The sequence below is a fragment of the Pipra filicauda genome, unplaced genomic scaffold (genome assembly GCF_003945595.2).
Source record: "Pipra filicauda isolate LSUMZ 115617 unplaced genomic scaffold, ASM394559v2 scaffold18_size4552066_pilon, whole genome shotgun sequence".
Classification (NCBI taxonomy): domain Eukaryota; kingdom Metazoa; phylum Chordata; class Aves; order Passeriformes; family Pipridae; genus Pipra; species Pipra filicauda.
The window spans coordinates 724,299-742,253 of NW_024104298.1; the positions used below are offsets into that span (position 1 = coordinate 724,299).

The 17,955-nt window shown below is 39.9% G+C and overlaps 1 protein-coding gene across 5 annotated transcripts in view; it reads left to right on the forward strand.

Moving 5' to 3' along the window:
- SYTL5 (synaptotagmin like 5) overlaps positions 1-17,955 on the forward strand; it is a 90,713-nt gene that overhangs the window by 21,025 nt on the left and 51,733 nt on the right. For all 5 annotated transcript variants that reach the window (XM_039380183.1, XM_027741972.2, XM_027741974.2 and 2 more), the window contains one exon: positions 10,004-10,510. In XM_039380183.1, coding sequence (XP_039236117.1) covers positions 10,392-10,510 — 119 coding nt within the window. In that variant the 5' untranslated portion in view covers positions 10,004-10,391. The remainder of the gene's footprint in view (positions 1-10,003; positions 10,511-17,955) is intronic.

Sequence of the window (17,955 nt, forward strand, 5' to 3'; positions counted from 1 at the left end):
GTTGCTACAAATTTTTAAAAGTAAAGAATTGATAACCTTTCTTCAACTTGTCTTAGTTAAATTTCATAATGGTGAGTCTTGGTTAAATTCATAATTTATTCAGGTATTAAACAAAACATATGTACTGTGCATATTAGAACTTGTTTTACAACTGTGTATAAATCTATTCTACTGTTCCTTGCTTTTCTTTCTATTTAATCACAGAAAGTATACAGACACAGGGATTAACTTCAATGTATTAAGGTAAAGTTCAGTACTGAATGAATACTGCCTTCATACATGCTGTGACTAAGCAATAAGACTGAGATGACTCAAGCCCTAAGTCATATTTTCATGGCTGATTTAACGTTGCACAGATGTTATTTGCTAAACAATAGCAAAAATATTTTCCTTCATTCATTCTTTGATGCAGATCTGTTCAGTTTCTTTAATTTTGCATGCCGATTCATTGACTTTCTCTCCATTCTTACCCTGGAAGTATCATGTCTTCTGGTTAAATGCTCAGCCAGGAAAGTGAGCCACGTTTACTCCATGATGGGCAAAACAAAAGAAAAAGGTTGTCACCCTGCTGTGTCATTCTTCCCACTCCTTGCCTCCTCTTTGTAAGTATAGCAGCTAAAGCAGTGTAATATAGAGATTACTAGATATTGGCTTATCCAAAGCATCACCTAAGGGATTAAATGTGGCACTAAACCTGCATCCCTTTCCCCATCCCTCAAGACGTCGGAATGGTTCTTCAGATGGAAAGGGAACCAGAGTTAAATTCTGCCATTTAATTGTTTTGTAGGATCTCTGGGGTGCATGGGCCTGTGTTCACAAGTGAACTGCCTGGTGTACTCTCTAACTCTGTTCTGCACTTGCAGCATGCACGCTGCGTTTTTCCCAGTGCACTTGAAAAATAAGCCAGGGTTGTTGGGGTGGCAGCCAGCAGTGTGCTCCATGGGGAGTTTTGCAGGGCAGTGGTGTTCCCTGTTGATGCAGTATGTAACCTGACTGGGTAGCTGCATGAACCTAAATTTCTACAGCAAGGAAACAGAAAATGTTATTTATTTTTTTTAAAAATGCCTTTTTTCCTGTCACTTGAAGGTTTTTATACGGGCTGAAAAACAAGCATTGGGAGACCTGTAGAAGGAGCAAGGTTTAATGTATGCTCAGGCTGTCAGTGCTGAGCTTAGTCTTAACTCTCTTATTTGTATAATCAGGCAGGTTAACTTACTCCTTTCTTACACAGCAAGATCTACTTTGTAGACTTAGTGAGCTTTAACATTATTACTTTAGACTTTAAACACTTGTGATTTAGGTTTTGAAATGTTATTACAGTAATTCTAGAAATTAGATACAGCTCACAGGCATTGACTGTGGTTGGAGAGAGATCTGCAGTCCTGGAGGTAGGAGTATGACAGCTTTGCCAAGACATGACCAGACAGCTGGAATCATGCCTGACCTAAAAATGAAGTGCTTCTGAACCCACTGTGTTTGTTTGATTAATGAATTTGAGGTTTTTCTAATTACTATGAAATCAAACAACACACTTCACTACATGACTTAGAGATAGGTAGACTTAAGGAATCAGAATTTCAGCTCTTCTCTCAGCTCGTTTTCACTCCAGTGCACTGATACCAATTTGTATGTGCTTTTAATGGCTCTTCAAACAACGTTGCTGTCAGTCATATACGACCCTTTCTTTAATGCAATGTATGACTTGCCAGTTCATAAATCTTCTAGCTCTTATACCAAAAGATCTTTGAAGTTTGCTCTTAACCAAAGAATCCGCTTCCTATTTGCATTGTAACACTGAGTAGACCTCTCAGTCTAATCCATGTGGAATTAACTGGGATCACATTCAACAAGTATCGTTTGTTTTTCCTTTCTTGCCACTTGATTTCGGTGTCTTGACTTGATCTTTGTCACCTTGCACATTTGCTGATTTTGTGCAACAATCATTTCCTGGTGCTTCAGTCCCTGCTGACACTTCATTTGCTTACCTGGGCGTGTGCACTCTGCAAACACATTGCTGAGAAGTGAAGCTGGTTTTTCTTGCTCCTGTTTATGACATTCTGCAAGCAGTATGCTTATGTGAAAACAGGAGGAGAGACCAAGTTGGCCATTACAGTCTTCAGCATGGTAAACTGTACAATTTTGCATTTTTGTCTGCTATTTTAGTAGACTTAATGTGGGCAGCCCTTTCCTTCCTTCCTCCATCATTGGCTTTCACACAGCAGTGGGCCTCAGAAAAAAGAAAAATTACTGTGGATACGGGCCACATTCTGGTGATTGCCTACTGGTGCTATCTTAGTTCCAAATTTTAGTTCAGACTCCAATATGAACTAACTCAGGATACACAGGATTTGTGTGTTTTAAGCAGCACCCATATGAAACATGCCTCTTTTCATTTGAGTGTCGAAGCTGGTTGTGTTGGATTTAGATTCAGTATGCTGTGATATATAGTGCTGGCACTGAGCTGGGAGGTGAGAACTGTGGCTACCTGCAGCATGTGGAAGAAACAGCAACGCCATCAATCCTGCTTCTGTGGAGTTTCCAGCTAGGCTGTTGTGCCTCATGCAGTTTTGGTCTGAGCAGTGGTTGGTGCCTCTTGAAGAGACAATGTATCTTGACTTCTTATGTGGCAAAAAGTCGATTACAGCCACCCCACCATGCTACTGCTGATAGGAATTTCTTTATCTGTATGGAAATACTGTTTATGCCTGTCCCAAATACACCAAAGCTGGTAAATATGTGTTCTGCAAACAACATTGTTGGCAAAGAATTTCCCACCAGTAGCAATAGGTGAAGTCTCTGTCTCTCAAGCATCAGGAAGCTTTGGGAAACCAAAGAGGTGTTCAGGCTGGAGGCCCTGAAACAGCAACTCAGCCAGAGGCCTCAGAGATAACGCTAGAGGAAGCAATGCTGTGGTTCCTGTATCACTGCAGTCAGTGCTTGTGGAAAATGTTGCCTCTGTTGCTGAGTCACTAAATTGTTCCATGTGCTGGCTTCTGGCTAAGTAAACACAATGGTTCAGGAGTGGGAGTAATGTCTTGCGTCAGGCAATTTGATAATAACACCATTGAAGAAAAGAGGATAGTTCCTTTCCCTTTATCTTGCTTCCTTTCACCTTTGTCTCTTGAGAGCAGGATGTCTCTCCTCCTTCCCAAGAAGATGGGGGGGGAGAGGGAGAGATGAAGGGAAAGCGTTTTGGAATGCAGATCATAGAATCATAGAATCATAGAATCGATTGGGTTGGAAAAGACCTCCGAGATCATCGAGTCCAACCCTTGGTCCAAATCCAGTCCATTTACTAGATCATGGCACTCAGTGCCACGTCCAATCTGCGTTTAAAAATCTCCAGGGATGGTGAATCCACCACCTCTCCGGGCAGCCCATTCCAATGCCTGATTACTCTCTCTGTAAAGAATTTTCTCCTGATATCCAACTTAAATTTCCCCTGGCGGAGCTTAAGCCCGTGCCCCCTTGTCCTATTGCTGAGTGCCTGAGAGAAGAGACCAACCCCCACCTGGCTCGAACTTCCCTTCAGGTAGTTATAGACGGTGATGAGGTCACCTCTGAGCCTCCTCTTCTCCAGGCTAAACAACCCCAGCTCCCTCAGCCTCTCCCCATAGGACTTATGCTCCAGTCCCTTGACCAGCCTTGTTGCTCTTCTCTGGACCCGCTCCAGCACCTCAATATCCTTTCTGAACTGAGGGGCCCAGAACTGAACACAATACTCAAGGTGTGGCCTCACCAACGCAGAGTACAGGGGAAGGATCACTTCCCTGCTCCGGCTGGCCACGCTATTTTTGATACAGGACAAGATCCCATTGGCCTTCTTGGCCACCTGGGCACACTGTTGGCTCATGTTGAGCTTCCTGTCAATTAGTACCCCCAGGTCCCTTTCTGCCTGGCTGCTTTCCAGCCACTCTGTGCCCAGCCTGTAGCTCTGCATGGGGTTGTTGTGGCCAAAGTGCAGGACCCGGCACTTGGCTTTATTGAACTTCATCCCATTGGAATCAGCCCATCTCTCAAGTCTATCCAGATCCCTCTGCAGAGCCCTCCTGCCTTCCAGCAGGTCGACACTCCCTCCCAATTTGGTGTCATCCGCAAATTTGCTGATGATGGACTCAATCCCCTCATCTAAATCATCAATAAAGATGTTAAACAGGACTGGACCCAACACAGACCCCTGGGGAACGCCACTGGTGACCAGCTGCCAGCTGGATGCAGCTCCATTCACCAGCACTCTCTGGGCCCGACCCTCCAGCCAGCTCCTAATCCAGGAGAGGGTACACTTGTCCCAGCCATGGGCTACCAGCTTTTCCAGGAGTATATTATGGGAGACAGTGTCAAAGGCCTTGCTGAAGTCTAGATAGACCACATCCACAGCCTTCCCCTCATCCACCAGGTGGGTCACCTGATCGTAACAAGAGATCAGGTTGGTCAGACAGGACCTGCCCCTCCTAAACCCGTGCTGGCTGGGTCTAATCCCTTGTCCATCCTGAAGGTGCTGTGTGATTGCACTGAGGATGATCTGCTCCATAACCCTGCCAGGCACCGAGGTCAGGCTGACAGGCCTGCAGTTGCCAGGGTCCTGCTTGCAGCCTTTTTTGTGGATTGGGGTGACATTCGCCAACCTCCAATCATCTGGGACCTTCCCAGAGAGCCAGGACTGTTGGAAGATGATGGAGAGCGGTTTGGCAAGCTCTTCTGCCAGCTCCCTCATCACCCTGGGATGGATCCCGTCTGGTCCCATAGACTTGTTAGGATCCAGCTGGCTCAGTAAGTTGCTAACTACATCCTCCTGGAATACAGGAGGGCTATTCCGCTCTCTGTCTCTGTCTATCTGCTCTAGAGGCCAGTTGTTCTGAGGGCCACCTGTCTTACTGCTAAAAACTGAGGCAAAGTAGGTGTTAAGTACCTCAGCCTTCTCCTCATCTTTGTTAACTATATTTCCCTCCAAGTCCAACAGAGAATTGAGGTTTTCCTTGCCCCTTCTTTTGCTATTAATGTATTTATAAAAGGACTTTTTGTTATCCCTAACTGAATTAGCCAAATTAACTTCAAATTCCACTTTTCTTTCCCTAATTTTTTTCCTGCATGACCTAGCTCTCTTCGTAAATTCTTCATAAGTAGCCAGCCCTTTTTTCCACAGTCTGTAAACTTTCTTTTTATCCCTGATTTCTTTCAGAACCTCTCTATTTAACCAAGCCGGCCGTCTTCCCCTCCGGCTGGCCTTTCGGCACACTGGAATAGCCTGTTCCTGTGCGCTCAAAATTGCCTGTTTGAAGCATGTCCATCCCTCCTGGACCCCCTTGCCTTTAAGGGTTGTTTCCCAGGGTATGCCCTGAATTAGTTTTTTGAATAGGCCAAAATCTGCCCTCCGGAAGTCCAGAGTAGAAGTTTTAATGATGGCTCTCCTTACATCCCTAAGGATTGAAAATTCTATTATTTCATGGTCACTATGCCCTAGGCGGCCTCCAACCACTACATCATCCACCAGCCCCTCTCTGTTTGTAAACAGTAGGTCTAGTGGGGCCTTACCCCTGGTAGGCTCATTTACCAGTTGATGAAGGAAATTATCCTCTATACACTCCAGGAACCTCCTTGACTGCCTCTTCTCTGCAGATGCCTGTTGACTTGCTGGGCTTAAGAGGATGCAGCAATAGCATCAGAGGTCGCTGCACCTGCAGTAACTACAAAAGTGGCCAATTGCAGTGGATTGACAGCACTTCCTGTAGCTCTTAACTAATGTCCCTCATGAAGATTCAGTTTCAGGGTGTTGTATTTCTAATTGTCACAAGCAGCTGTGACATGGCATGTTCTTCCCTTACTGTAACGCTTTTTCCCCTTTTTCTTTTTTCTTTTTTTTTTGTTTGGTTGTTTCATTTGTTGTTTATTAAAAAAGCCTTAAGTAACACTTTTGTCTTGGGAGGGTGAGCAAATGCTCTCTGGATAGACATGGTACCCACGTGTAGTGGATGCAGGGATATTGCAGGATAAACTGCACCTTATTATTCATTTGCATCTAAATTTATTCTCATATGCTAATAAGTGTCTGTTATTTCTAATGTATTTTCCTCAACAGTAGCTTCAGAGGGAAAAAGTCAATTCTAAAAATACCTTTCCACAGGGTAAAGAGAAATGGGAAAAGCATGGGAAATAGTCCCAGTGAGCAATTCCTCTACCCTTTCCATGAGGCAAAGGAAAACAACCCCATCCTGTAGAACTTCTCTTATATACATCCTTGGGATTGTGTCACAATGGAGGAGAAATGAATGAAGTGACTCCTTCCTCTGAAAGTCTGATATCAGATCATTGCTTTACTCTGACTTAAGAAATCAATGATCTATCTACTGAACATAGATTAGAACAAAGCCCATTCTTTTAGGGGCTATTTTTCCATGTATCCTAATTTGCCTTTCAGTGCTTCTCAAATGCTCTGTTGTGTGAACTCTTCACTGGCTCTAGGACGAAAACAACCACATATCCTAACGAGCCCCAAGGCTGCTTAATAAAACATCACAAGTCTGTTAAAAGGGGCATTGTCACTTTCTAAAAGCTGGATTTGTTTTTAAACCCTATGCTGATTCATGATTCAACTCTTGTCAGCTAATTTATTCTGGACCATTTAGAAAGTGCAAAAGCAGTTAATGAAAGGAGAAGAGTAAATTTTCCTATTAGGTCTTAATGTGAGGTACAGACTTGATCTCTAATTATGTGTTGTCTGAAGCAGTGAAGTCTTAAGTGGTAGCTTGTAAAAAACAGTATCTCACTACTTATTAGTCTCCTTTCCCATAGAGCAAGAGTTCCTGCTGGTTGTGCTATCATTGTTCTCTTTGTTTAACAACTACGTGTGTAACAGAAATGCCCACCACTTATCACAAAAGGTAGGGGAGCCAAACCAGATGGTCTCCTGCTGAGAGGTGGGGGATGTTTTTGGTACGTCTTGTACCAGCACGTGCCACAATAACAGCGGTGTCCTTAGGGTTTCATCACAGAATTTGTCTAATTAGGCAGGAGTGCTGTAGGATGCTAGGACAAGGGATTTTTTACTAGATCTGTTTCATGTAGGGTAAAGATATCTGCACTATCTTCAGTCCTTGAAGTTAGCCTTGCAAGAGTAACATTATCTGAGAATATGGAAAAACCTGGTTTATGTAAAGTTAACTGCTGCCAGTACTTCAGCTGGTTGGGGTAGAGAACATCAGCTAGGTCAGGAGTGTAACATGTTTAGAAGGAAGACACAACAAATAGCAGCTTCTCTTGAGCTACTTGCTAAAGCTTCAACAGCTAGGTAGTGTCTGGTTAGGAAATCTTATTTTTGAGTAGCAATTTCATAGTGCAGAAGAAAATCTGGAAAATGAAGTGGGTCTGAACCTTAATGTCAATTAGCTGGTAGGTACAGGTTTGTTGGACAGCTGGCAGACAGAAAAACTGAGTTGTTCCAGCATCAGGTCTGTTACTGCAGCCCTGAACACAAAAGCTGTGTTGCTGATGTGCTTGAGGTGCTGGAGACTGTTTCCACCAAAGCAGTAAGGGAAATTGGAGGATGCTGCTTTTTAAGGCCGTCATTGGTGGGTTTTATGTCTTGCTAATACTGAGATGATTAAACAGGCTGCCATCCTGTCTCTTTAGGAGAATATTTCTGCTAATTGACAATATATTTTTACCTACATAGAACATGTAGGCAGGTAAAATTATATTTTTTGACAGTTGTCAAATTGCTCTGCTAGGTGATAAAGACAGTTAAAAACCACAAGATTTTTGTCATAGATGGAACTGAAGGATCTATTCCCAGGAATGTTCAGTAAAAAATAGAAAGCCACAAACCCTGCTGTGAATGGAATAAAACTTCAGTTGATTTTAGTTGTCCTATAAGAATAGAATCTGCTACAAACATCTTTCTGTTAGTGTTTTTAACATGAATGTAATTTGGGACTCTCTGTCCATTTGGTAAATTTTATAATGCTCTGCATTATTCTCTGTATTGTAAACTCTTACATAGTTTCTGTTGTCATTACAAGACTGTAGTGATTTCTATTCAAGATTCACGTAGTTCACCATCCAGTTGACAGCATGAGATACCAGAATTTTGTTGAATAGAGCACTGTCCAGTGATTCTACTCTGCTGTTTCTAAGCCAGTCTCAGCTGGCATTTAGAGCAGCGTTAACCTGGAGATCAGTTGTAATGTCAGGTTGTGCTTGTGGGCAGTAAGAATAATTCTTCCCTTCTCTCCTCTGTTAAATTTTTCTTGTGTTCTTCCACTCTCCATGCCTTCAGACCTCTTACCACCACCTTTAGTGCTGCCTCCTAAATCTATCCTCTTCCCTACCTATTCCTGAGCATAGCCAGGGGTAGCTGTGCCTGTTGATCTGTGGCTCTGAAGAATCTCCGTTCATGTGGAATTTAGATCCTACCTCCTTTCTACCTGCAAGTGCTGCCTCTACTGGCAATGGTGTGTGTCCTGTAAGAAACTCAATGGAGCAATCTTTCAGCTGCTTTACATCTGGCACAGGAATGTGTAGCACTCACTGAAATTTTAAGTCCCTCTTATGAGATAGTTTATGATCTCATCAGCCTAAGCATTACCAGTGCTTAATTCTGCTCTGGGGTCTGTATATTTGACCCTGTGCTCCATGTGCAAATGAAATAACTGGATTCCCAATTATGACATGGTGTGTTAGTAATTTTGGGTTTCATATGTGCCCCTCTGTATTGAGAGAAAAATCTTCCAGGACTTCTAAGGATCAACGATGTTAAGGGAATATTTGTGGATTTTTATATTCTGGTAGGAGCACTAACCTCTTTAGAGTTAAAGGGAAAAAGCTCAGAAAATATGTCCACATGTCAAGTTAACTTTATGAAGTGGTTTTTCTCTTCCCTACATTCCCAGTGCCAGAATATATCTCACAAGGTTGAGTGTTCTTGGTAGCCTGCTTGTTGTACCACTGTACTGTTCTTCTGCAAGAACATTAGTTGCCTGCAGCACATCATCAAGACAATAATGGTGGGGTCAGAGACCATTTTTAACACTTTTGTTGTCCTAAAGTTCTAATTGTTTTGCTCAGTCTTTCCCCTTTACCTCTTAGCTTTCTATTTTCAATAAAAAATGGCATTTTTTTCCCAGTTAAAAATAATAAATGCCTTTCAGAATAATGGTGTGTGTCACCTGCCCTTGCAAGGAAAATTGATGAACAGATGAACAGATATTCAGAGCACCTTGACCAGCCAAGTAAATAGCTTATTCTCTGACTGCAGAACTTGACTCTATGAGTTCTATGCCAATGCCCTGTGTTCCCTAGTTTGCTGGTGTTGGGATCTGATTGGGTTGAAAGTGCTGTTTTTACAAGGCATTTTTCTAGGCAATTCAAGGAAGAACTTGGCCTTCCTGAGAGCGACAGAGTGCAATTCACATGTTGGATTTTTTCTTTTTCTTAAAAGTAACTTGGCCTTTTGGTATGAATAAAAACACCTTTTTCAGGAATTTGAGAACAAACATAATGGTCCAGTGTTGTGGAAGTTTTTTTCTTATTAAAATAAACACAGAGAATAAAAGTAAATTTTTCCTTGTGTGTTTTAATTACTTAGCTTTTGTATGTTTAATATAGCAATCTAACCAGGAGTAGTTGTCTGTGGTTTGTTTGTTTCCCAATTTTCAGTAATAGTAAACTCATAATTGGCAATTCTGACTTGTATTTCTGCCTTGCATTGACTTGTTGTGCAATAACTTATGTATTGATCTTCTGTCCCATTTTCTTACCTGATAAAAATGACACTGATAATTGGATCTGTGTTGCAGAAAGAGTGAGATTTTTTTACTATTTTCTTGGGAGGGTTAGAGGGGAAAGAAAATGCTTTTATGTCAGTTGAGTATAAGTAGCCACTGAAAAACCTGATAGTCTGAAAGCCATTCTTTGGTGACTTCCAAACCATTACTAGATTAAGCCTTTCTCAAATCCGATTCTGATGGTAATTTCAAAATCACCCAGACATATTTGTTTTGACTTTCAGGTAGTTTGAAATAACTATACCCAGTTGTTTCATGGTTCCAAACTACAATTATTCAGGAAGTTGATTCTGCAGCTGCTCATGAATGCAGTCTGAAAGCCTTCAGTGTGTCGGTGAGCATCGGTCAGGACCCGAGGGCATCAGTAACCAGGAAAATGACTGGCTTCCTCAAGGAACAAACAGAAGAGAAACCTTTATTTCTTGTGTAGCTGGAAGGCAAAGCAATACAATCTTGCCACCCAGTTAATTTAAAGAAGCATTTTTCAAAATACCTCTTGACTGTGTGGATCTTGCAACTCTGACACAAACGTGCCTTTGGACTTGTGCAAATAAATCATTGGAAGAACGGATTGGGCAAAGTGGTTGTTGAAGGAGTGACTGTTGGAGAACCATGACAAAGCACCTGGAGATCATCAATTTGTCATTTTTGTTGGAACATGAAAGGGAAACAATACTGGGAGTACTGAAGAGAGATGAATATTTGAAAAAAGTTGAAGATAAAAGAATAAGGTAACTCTTTTTGTCATTGCTTTTAAAAATACGGTCAGTAGATACTTTTGTTGTACCCAGTGAAGGTTTTCTTGATGCCTCAGGAGAAGGATGAGTGTTGGGAGAAGACACAGTTAATTAGAAGTCCAAGTGTGCTAAAAAGAATATTTCTTGCTAGTGTGGCTCTCTGTAAACCAAAATGATGTCCAACACTTCAAAGCAAAAGTGTAAGGAAGATAACCAGTGCGAAAATACGCAGTAGTGGTTTATAAATTTCAGATTCTGTAGATTTAGTTTGCTGAATTTCCCCTGTGAGTGGAAGGCTTTAGTAAGGCTCTTGAACTTTCTTCCTCTGAGAGGTGCTGTACAGGTGTGCCTTCTGAGATGAGGAAGTTTGGAAGGTGTTAGAGGGAGAGAAAGTTGGCATCTGCCTCTTCAGGACTGCATAAAGCCTGGGGAAAATGTGAGATGATGACCTTTTTTTATTGTTGTAGTACTTACAGAATAGGGAGGAGGAGGGGTGTTTGATTTTTCAAATGGCTTAGATTTACTAATAAATAAATAAAACTGGTAATCTCGGGTGGGGATCTCAAAAGTAGAACTCAAAAACTGTGAGAAGTAGAATCTCGGGGTATTAACAGAGTCCATGAGTTCTTTTCTGAGGAGAAAAAATAAAAATCATAGTTCAGAGAACTGTGTGTGGAGACAGGCTGAGATTCAGATATTTTAAGTGATTCAAATTGAGTTAATTCAGCTAAGTATCAATTCTGTGAAAGTTCCTCTGCTTTTCCAGGATGTTCTTGCTGCTTCCTCTCACTTTTCCACACTGCCCTTTTAAACTTTTATGCAGTGCTTGTTCTTAGAATTAGGCTTAGTGTGGATGGATGCTGTTGGCGAGGCTGCTGAGTGTAATGGATGACAAAGGGAAGATTTCCAACCTTTGCTGGTTTCTTTCCATGTATTCCGATCCAGACCTCATTGTTTTTCCCTTTGATTTTCTAAAAAGCATTTTAGACACAGTGCATTGCACAGATGTACGTTCAGCACCTGCTGAGGCTTCTATTGTGTAAAACTATTACTTGGAAATCTATGCAGAGTTAGCCACTGTGTTTGGAAGTTTTTCTCTGTCAAAAGAACCAAGTGTAAGTGCAATGCCCCTGTTGGTGTGCAGCCCATTTACCTGGGGCAAAATAGTAGCTTCTCTGGGTGGGCTAAAACTGGTTGCTTCTGCTGCTGTCAGATTGGAAGGAAAAGTGTTTCTTCATGGTGGTGTGGGCAAATTAATCATTTTATCTACTTAATGGTTTGTCAGATGAAGAAGAAAACAGATGGAGTACTGTTTGTTCTAGGCATTGTTCTCTATTTAGTAATAAGATAAAAATTTCAAATTAAGTATTTCAGTTTTCTAAGGTGGTGGCCTTGGACATGTATGATGAGCCACTAGTCATCTGTCAAAGGCATCAGTATGAAGTGCATCAGATCACTGGCTTCCTAAAGCCCCAGAAAGCTTTCTTTTCTACTACCGTCATTTTCCAGTCTCAAGTGGAAAGTTGAAACTCCTGAGGTTTTGTGTTTTTTTTTTTTTTTTTGTTTTGTTTTATTTGCTTAGTTCGGGGAGTTTTATTGCTGTTGTTTTGTTTTGCTTTAATATGATGTCTTAAACCCTCAAGCTTTATGGGGTTTTTTTTGATACTGCTGGAAGTCACTCTACCAAACCTACTGAGTCTGAAAACCCAAGGCATCTTTGGAAGATACAGTTCAGTAAAGCCACAGGTGGTATTGGCTTATCAGTGTTTTGGTACAAATGGAAAGAACACCCTAAGAAAATGCTGAAAACTGAGTTAATCTGAAATATGCCAATTAGGATAACTAATGATGCAATGTGATGCTTATGTATATTTCTAGCACCTGTAAATGAACCAATTGGTTTCAGATTCATTGTCACTAGACTATATTGTGCCTGATAACAGTGTAACGTAGTCTATAAAGGACTTCCAAAATGTAGAAACTATAAAGAATTTGATGGGTATCTGCTTCCTAGGAGACATATTAATTTTTCTTTCTCAATACAGCTTGGTAAGGATATCTAATTGTGCCTTGTAACTATACTTCAGAGGAACATTTGTTGTCTTTGGAATTCCATTTGGTACAATCTGTTATATATTTTATTGAAGTACTTTGCAAAAGAGCAAAGTGTTTATTTTTTCAAGGCATTTTTCACTCTTGAAAGATGTTTACTTGCATGTTGTACTGAAGAATTTTTATTTGTCTGCTCCATTCTTTCTGAATCCATCTTGATAATTATTTCTTTCTGTTCCTATTAGTCTTCAAAAACCACTGTAACTTGAGAGAACCTTGCTATTTAACATGAAAACAATGATAAATGTAGGAGGATGTCCTAATAATTAAATTGTTAAGGGTTATTTTCACTATCACTGCTCATACTTGTGTTCTGGAGTGCAGGTGGCTGTTCTTGTATTTTTATTTGATGCACAAGTATTTCACCTACACGTGAGAAAAACACAGAAGGCAGCAATTTCCTTTTCTGGGGTCTAGTTTTGATAATACAAATAATCAATCTCTAATGAAGATTAGAGTTAATTTTCTTAACTCTGTTTGCATCTTGCATGACTAGAAGTTTTCTTTAAATAGTGATTTAAAGCTTTTAGTAGATTACTTGTGCAAATCACCTACAGTGTTCTAAACATTATGATGCTTTTGACATCAGTTAAATTATCAGCATGATTTTTTTCAAATGCCAAGATTGAGTAAAATCATTAAGCACAGCTACAACAGCTAAAAATAGAGAACTTGACCACACTGATGGTAAAAAAGTTTCTTTTAACATGTGAGTCAAGACATGCTGAACTGAATGTGTTGAACTGAAACTTGTATCTTTGTCCTTGTCTCCCCATCCTTTTACGATGTTGAAACACTTTTGTTCTTTTAAGACCTTTTTTATGAAAACAAATATCACATATAATGTGCAGTGTGACAGGTCATGAAGTCAATATGAAATGGAAAGGATGTATCTGTGGAAAGGGGGATGCACCATAGAATGGGTGTGTTTCATTGAACTGCTGGTGCTTTGTTTCTGTTCCAACAGCAGCCCCACTGCCTCCTCCCCAGCTGTGGTGGTACACAGGGAACTGGGTCTGATGGTCATGGCATTTTGAATTTGGAGCTATTTGACATCTTCACATCAATATTATTCTGCTGCCACAGAGTGCCACACATGGCACACTGCTAGTGTGCATTGCTTTCTTACCTGAACTGTTTTCTTAGAGTTTAAAATACAAAGGTTCTTTTCGTTCTTTATGGAGCAAAACTATGAATGCCATGCTTTTAGAGGAGGGGACAAAAGTGTAATAGTTGCTGCACTGAGAAAACAAAGAAGGAACATGCCAATTTCTTCCAAGGGAAAGCCTTTAATGGGTTATTATTGAATCCTTTTGGTTACCAGAATTGCACCAGCTACAGATCTATATTGACAAGCAAAGTTAGCAGCCTTGTCTTTTTCATTTAACCAAAATGGCACCTCCTTATCAGTCCAAAGAGATCCATGGAGGCAATTTAGAGTATTACCTTCAGTGTAATGCAGAAAAAACTGCTAGCATGGACACCACCATGTGGTAGCTACAGCCAAGTACTTTAGAGGGGGGAAAAGAAGAAGTTTGAGGAATGGGAATGGGTATTGACATCTGCTGACTGTACGTTTGGATCTGTTTATAAGCACGAAATGGTTGCAAGCTAGCGTATATAGCATGGTGCATGGTCTGTGTTTTTGTAAAACTGTCTATAAATATTCGAAGGAGAGAGCCCTTGTGTTAAAGCATATTCTCCTCTGTACCCTTATGGGAAGTAACAAAGTTGCTGCCTGGTGGCTCAGTCATTTGGAAAGTGAATTTAACAGTTTAGCACATTGTTATTCTTGAAGTAAAGAGTTCTCCATCAAAAGTAGTTACTATTGCCAGTTACTCTAAGGGTTACCTTGCTTGTTTTGGTGTCCTGTGTTCTCTGAGAATGACGATCCTCCATTGCTGAAAGAATTTCTGATGGTGACTAATTCTCATATTCTGAGTACAGTTTTTTTTTGTCAGACTAGTAAGAAATCAACAAGCAATTTGTTTTTGGTTTTGGTTTTTTTTTTTTTAATCTTAGTAACCATTTTTATTTGAGAATATGAGAGAGTTACGCAGAAAATTGTTCATCTGTGAAAGTTTATCATTATGGTATCCAGTATCATCTCAGTTCCTATGCCTCACTTTCCCTTTGTTCACTGGGCTCTGCATTCATTATGTCAGATCTCTCTTTCTTTGTAAATTCACTTTTGCCTTTTTCCTGTTTCCTTGCCTTGTCACCCATAAGCCTCCACACTTCAGTAGTCTTAACACAGTTAATAATTTTTATCAACCTTTTATCATGCAGACATGTTACATAAGCAAAATGGGAAATTCTGTGCTTATTAAATAATAATCTAAAAAATACTTCAGATACTCAAGCAGATTTTACAATGCAAGGAGATCTCAATGGAAATTGATAATAGCCCAGTTCCTTTTGTGAATTGTCAGTGGTATTTACTGTTACTTTGAACATACTGTGCCAGACAGTGGAGGGAGTCTGGTTGAATTTGTAGAAGGTGTTGAGGATCAGTCCGGGGAGGAAACTTCCTTTCTTCCTCATGCTCCAGACGTATGTTGGTGCCACTTCCTGCACAGAAAAATTCTCTAGTATCTCAGTTAACAGCTGCACAGCTTCAGAAGAAGGATGTGTCTATTCATCTGTGAAGAAGCAGTTTAATATATTTAATTTCTTTAATTTCTTTAATTGTAGTTGGTAGAGGATGGGGAGGGTTGCCTTTTTTTTTTTTTTTTTTTTTTGTTTAATTTTTTACGACTCTTTGGACTCTGGAAATTTAGAATGGCAAAACAAAATTAGGTATACTTGGATTTTGCTCTTCTACATTTTAAGAGGGAAAAGGTTTTTGAAACGGGGAGAAGGAACATCCAGGAGAAATTTCAAAATCAAACTGAGGAATTATGTATGCTGTTAAATTTTACAGTAATTTTGGGTTTTTTTTAAAGGGAGAGGAGATAAGGTAGAAAAAGAAATCAAAATAAAAAGTTTTCTGAAATCCTACTAGAATGAAAAAAACCCAGTCAAACCAGTCAGTTTGGTATAAAAAATATTACCTGACTCAAAGCAAGTGGATCGTGCTTACAGAGTTAATTTGGCACTGCTTGGACAATGAGTGTCTTGCCTCTTGCAGCAGTATAGTTATTCTACTTTCTATATTTGGGGAATAAATATGCTCTCGGATAAAGCATACTACTAAGAAAAAATGGATCTGTTAAGGTTTCTCAATACTTCCTCTGCAGGGTTATAGGGGTTTGGGAATATTTCATCTCTGGAGGCTACATTTGTGAGGGATCAAGTGCCTTTGGCTGCCTTGTAATTTTTAGCATCAGTAGGGAAGAATCAGACTCCCTTAGGGACTCTTGTGTGCCTCTGGCAGGTGGAGGGGAACTGTGCTAAGAGTTATGACTGCTGCTCCTCTGGGTGGGTTTTGTAGAATTGCAGTCCTTGCAGATTTTTTTTTCCCCCTTGTCATTTCGAGACCTCGGATTTCCATATTTATTTGTTATATGGACTTAATCTAGGATCTGAGTAATTTTTCAAATTCAGTGTTGGCTAAGATTTGGGGATTGGATTGTTTGGTTGGTTGGTTGTTTTTTTGCTTTGGTTTGTTTTCTGCTTTAACATTTTAGATGGGCCTCTTAGGCCACATTTGGAAAGGTTCAGATTAAGTTGTTCAGTATTGCCTGAAATACTGGTTATGACAGAACTCCAATTCACTTAATATATTTTCTCTGACAGTAGAGTTTAGAGTACAGTTATTAGACAGTTTAGAGGAATGGCTACTTATTCTGTTATGCTTGGCAGAAACAAATTTCTTTTTAATAGCCATCTTTTATCAAACAACTGTTGTGATAGATGGTTTAGAAACTTCAGTGTAGGATGGGATTCTTTTTTTTTCCAGCATCTTATTAAATTGGCTTCTGCTGAGTTTTATTTTCCCCTTTATATTACTAGGAGAAGACTGATAAAGATTAATTCCTGTTTAATACTGAAGATTAAAAATATCTAACTGCATGTTTAAATATATGCCTTTGATATTACAGAGAGCTCAAATGTTAGAATGGCAAAAGGAAATTGGGTGTTTGTAATACAGTTGGTTCCTACCTTGGGAGATAAGCATAGCTGTTAAGTCAGTGAAGCTACAGGCTGCACTTGTTATCCCTTTTCAATACTGTGTAACTAGTGCAGCTCAGCTCTGGTGGTTTAGAGGCTGTTATGATAATGGATTTTTTCAAATGACTCACCCGCTTTCTCCTACTCTTCCAGGCCCTGGAGACAGTTCATTCTTTATTTTCTTAAGATTTGAACATGTTTGTTACAGTCAATCAGTAGTTCAGTTCAACAAATAATATAGGGAATCTCAAATGCAAGTTCATATCCAGTGTATCTGTCCATACACTACTTATTTCCTTTCTGATTTTTTTAATTTTATTTGATTAAGGGAGTGGAGAAGCTGTGGGTTGATTTATTGTCTCTCGATTTCCTGGAACTCATGAAAGGTAGTTTTTATTCAAAAATAAAAAAACAAACACTTCTCAGAATTCATGCTGTTGACAGATCAGCTGTCACCTGACAAGAATTTTAGATTGTCTGTTGCATAAGAAGTGGGAAATCTGTTGCAGTCACCTCTACAGGATAGTAGGAATGATGCCTTTTTAATGTCAAAAGAATACTGATAAGTTTTTTAACATGTTGATCTCTAAGCAACCATTTAAAAAAAATGTTCTGTTTATTGGTTTGGGCTGATAGAGATTTCGTAATTTTAAACTGGAATTATTTAAACCACAGATTTTGTGACCAATAATACTTCTAGCAAAGCACAAAAATTTGCAGGGAGGAGGGAGAAGACTGTAATGGAAGGAGGTCAGTGAAGGTTTAGTTTCACCATTAGGCACCTGGATGCAGTCCATAGGACACAGTGATAATTGCAAAAAAAGATGGCATCACACTGCCTGTGAAGTTCCCGAAATGCAAGAGGTCACTATTGATCTAAAGCTTTTAAGTAAAAATAAGCCACTGGAAATAAATCTGTTATGAAAAAAAATGAGCCTTTGCTACTGCTTAATATTTTAACCCTTTTGAGATTTGAGGATAAACAATATTCATCTTTTGAGTTGCCCTGACACTTGGGCAAAGATCAGTTTCTCGTTCTGCATGCGGATGTTCAGGTCTCAAAGGAAACTGGAACTGAATTGGATGTGCCCCTTTGGTTCTGTGGCATGTGATTCACCAAATCTTAACAAACATAGATAAAAAGTGAAAATTCAATTGTCTCTGTTGAACACTGGTTGGCATCTGTACTGTCTAAAAAGTCACAATTTAGACAG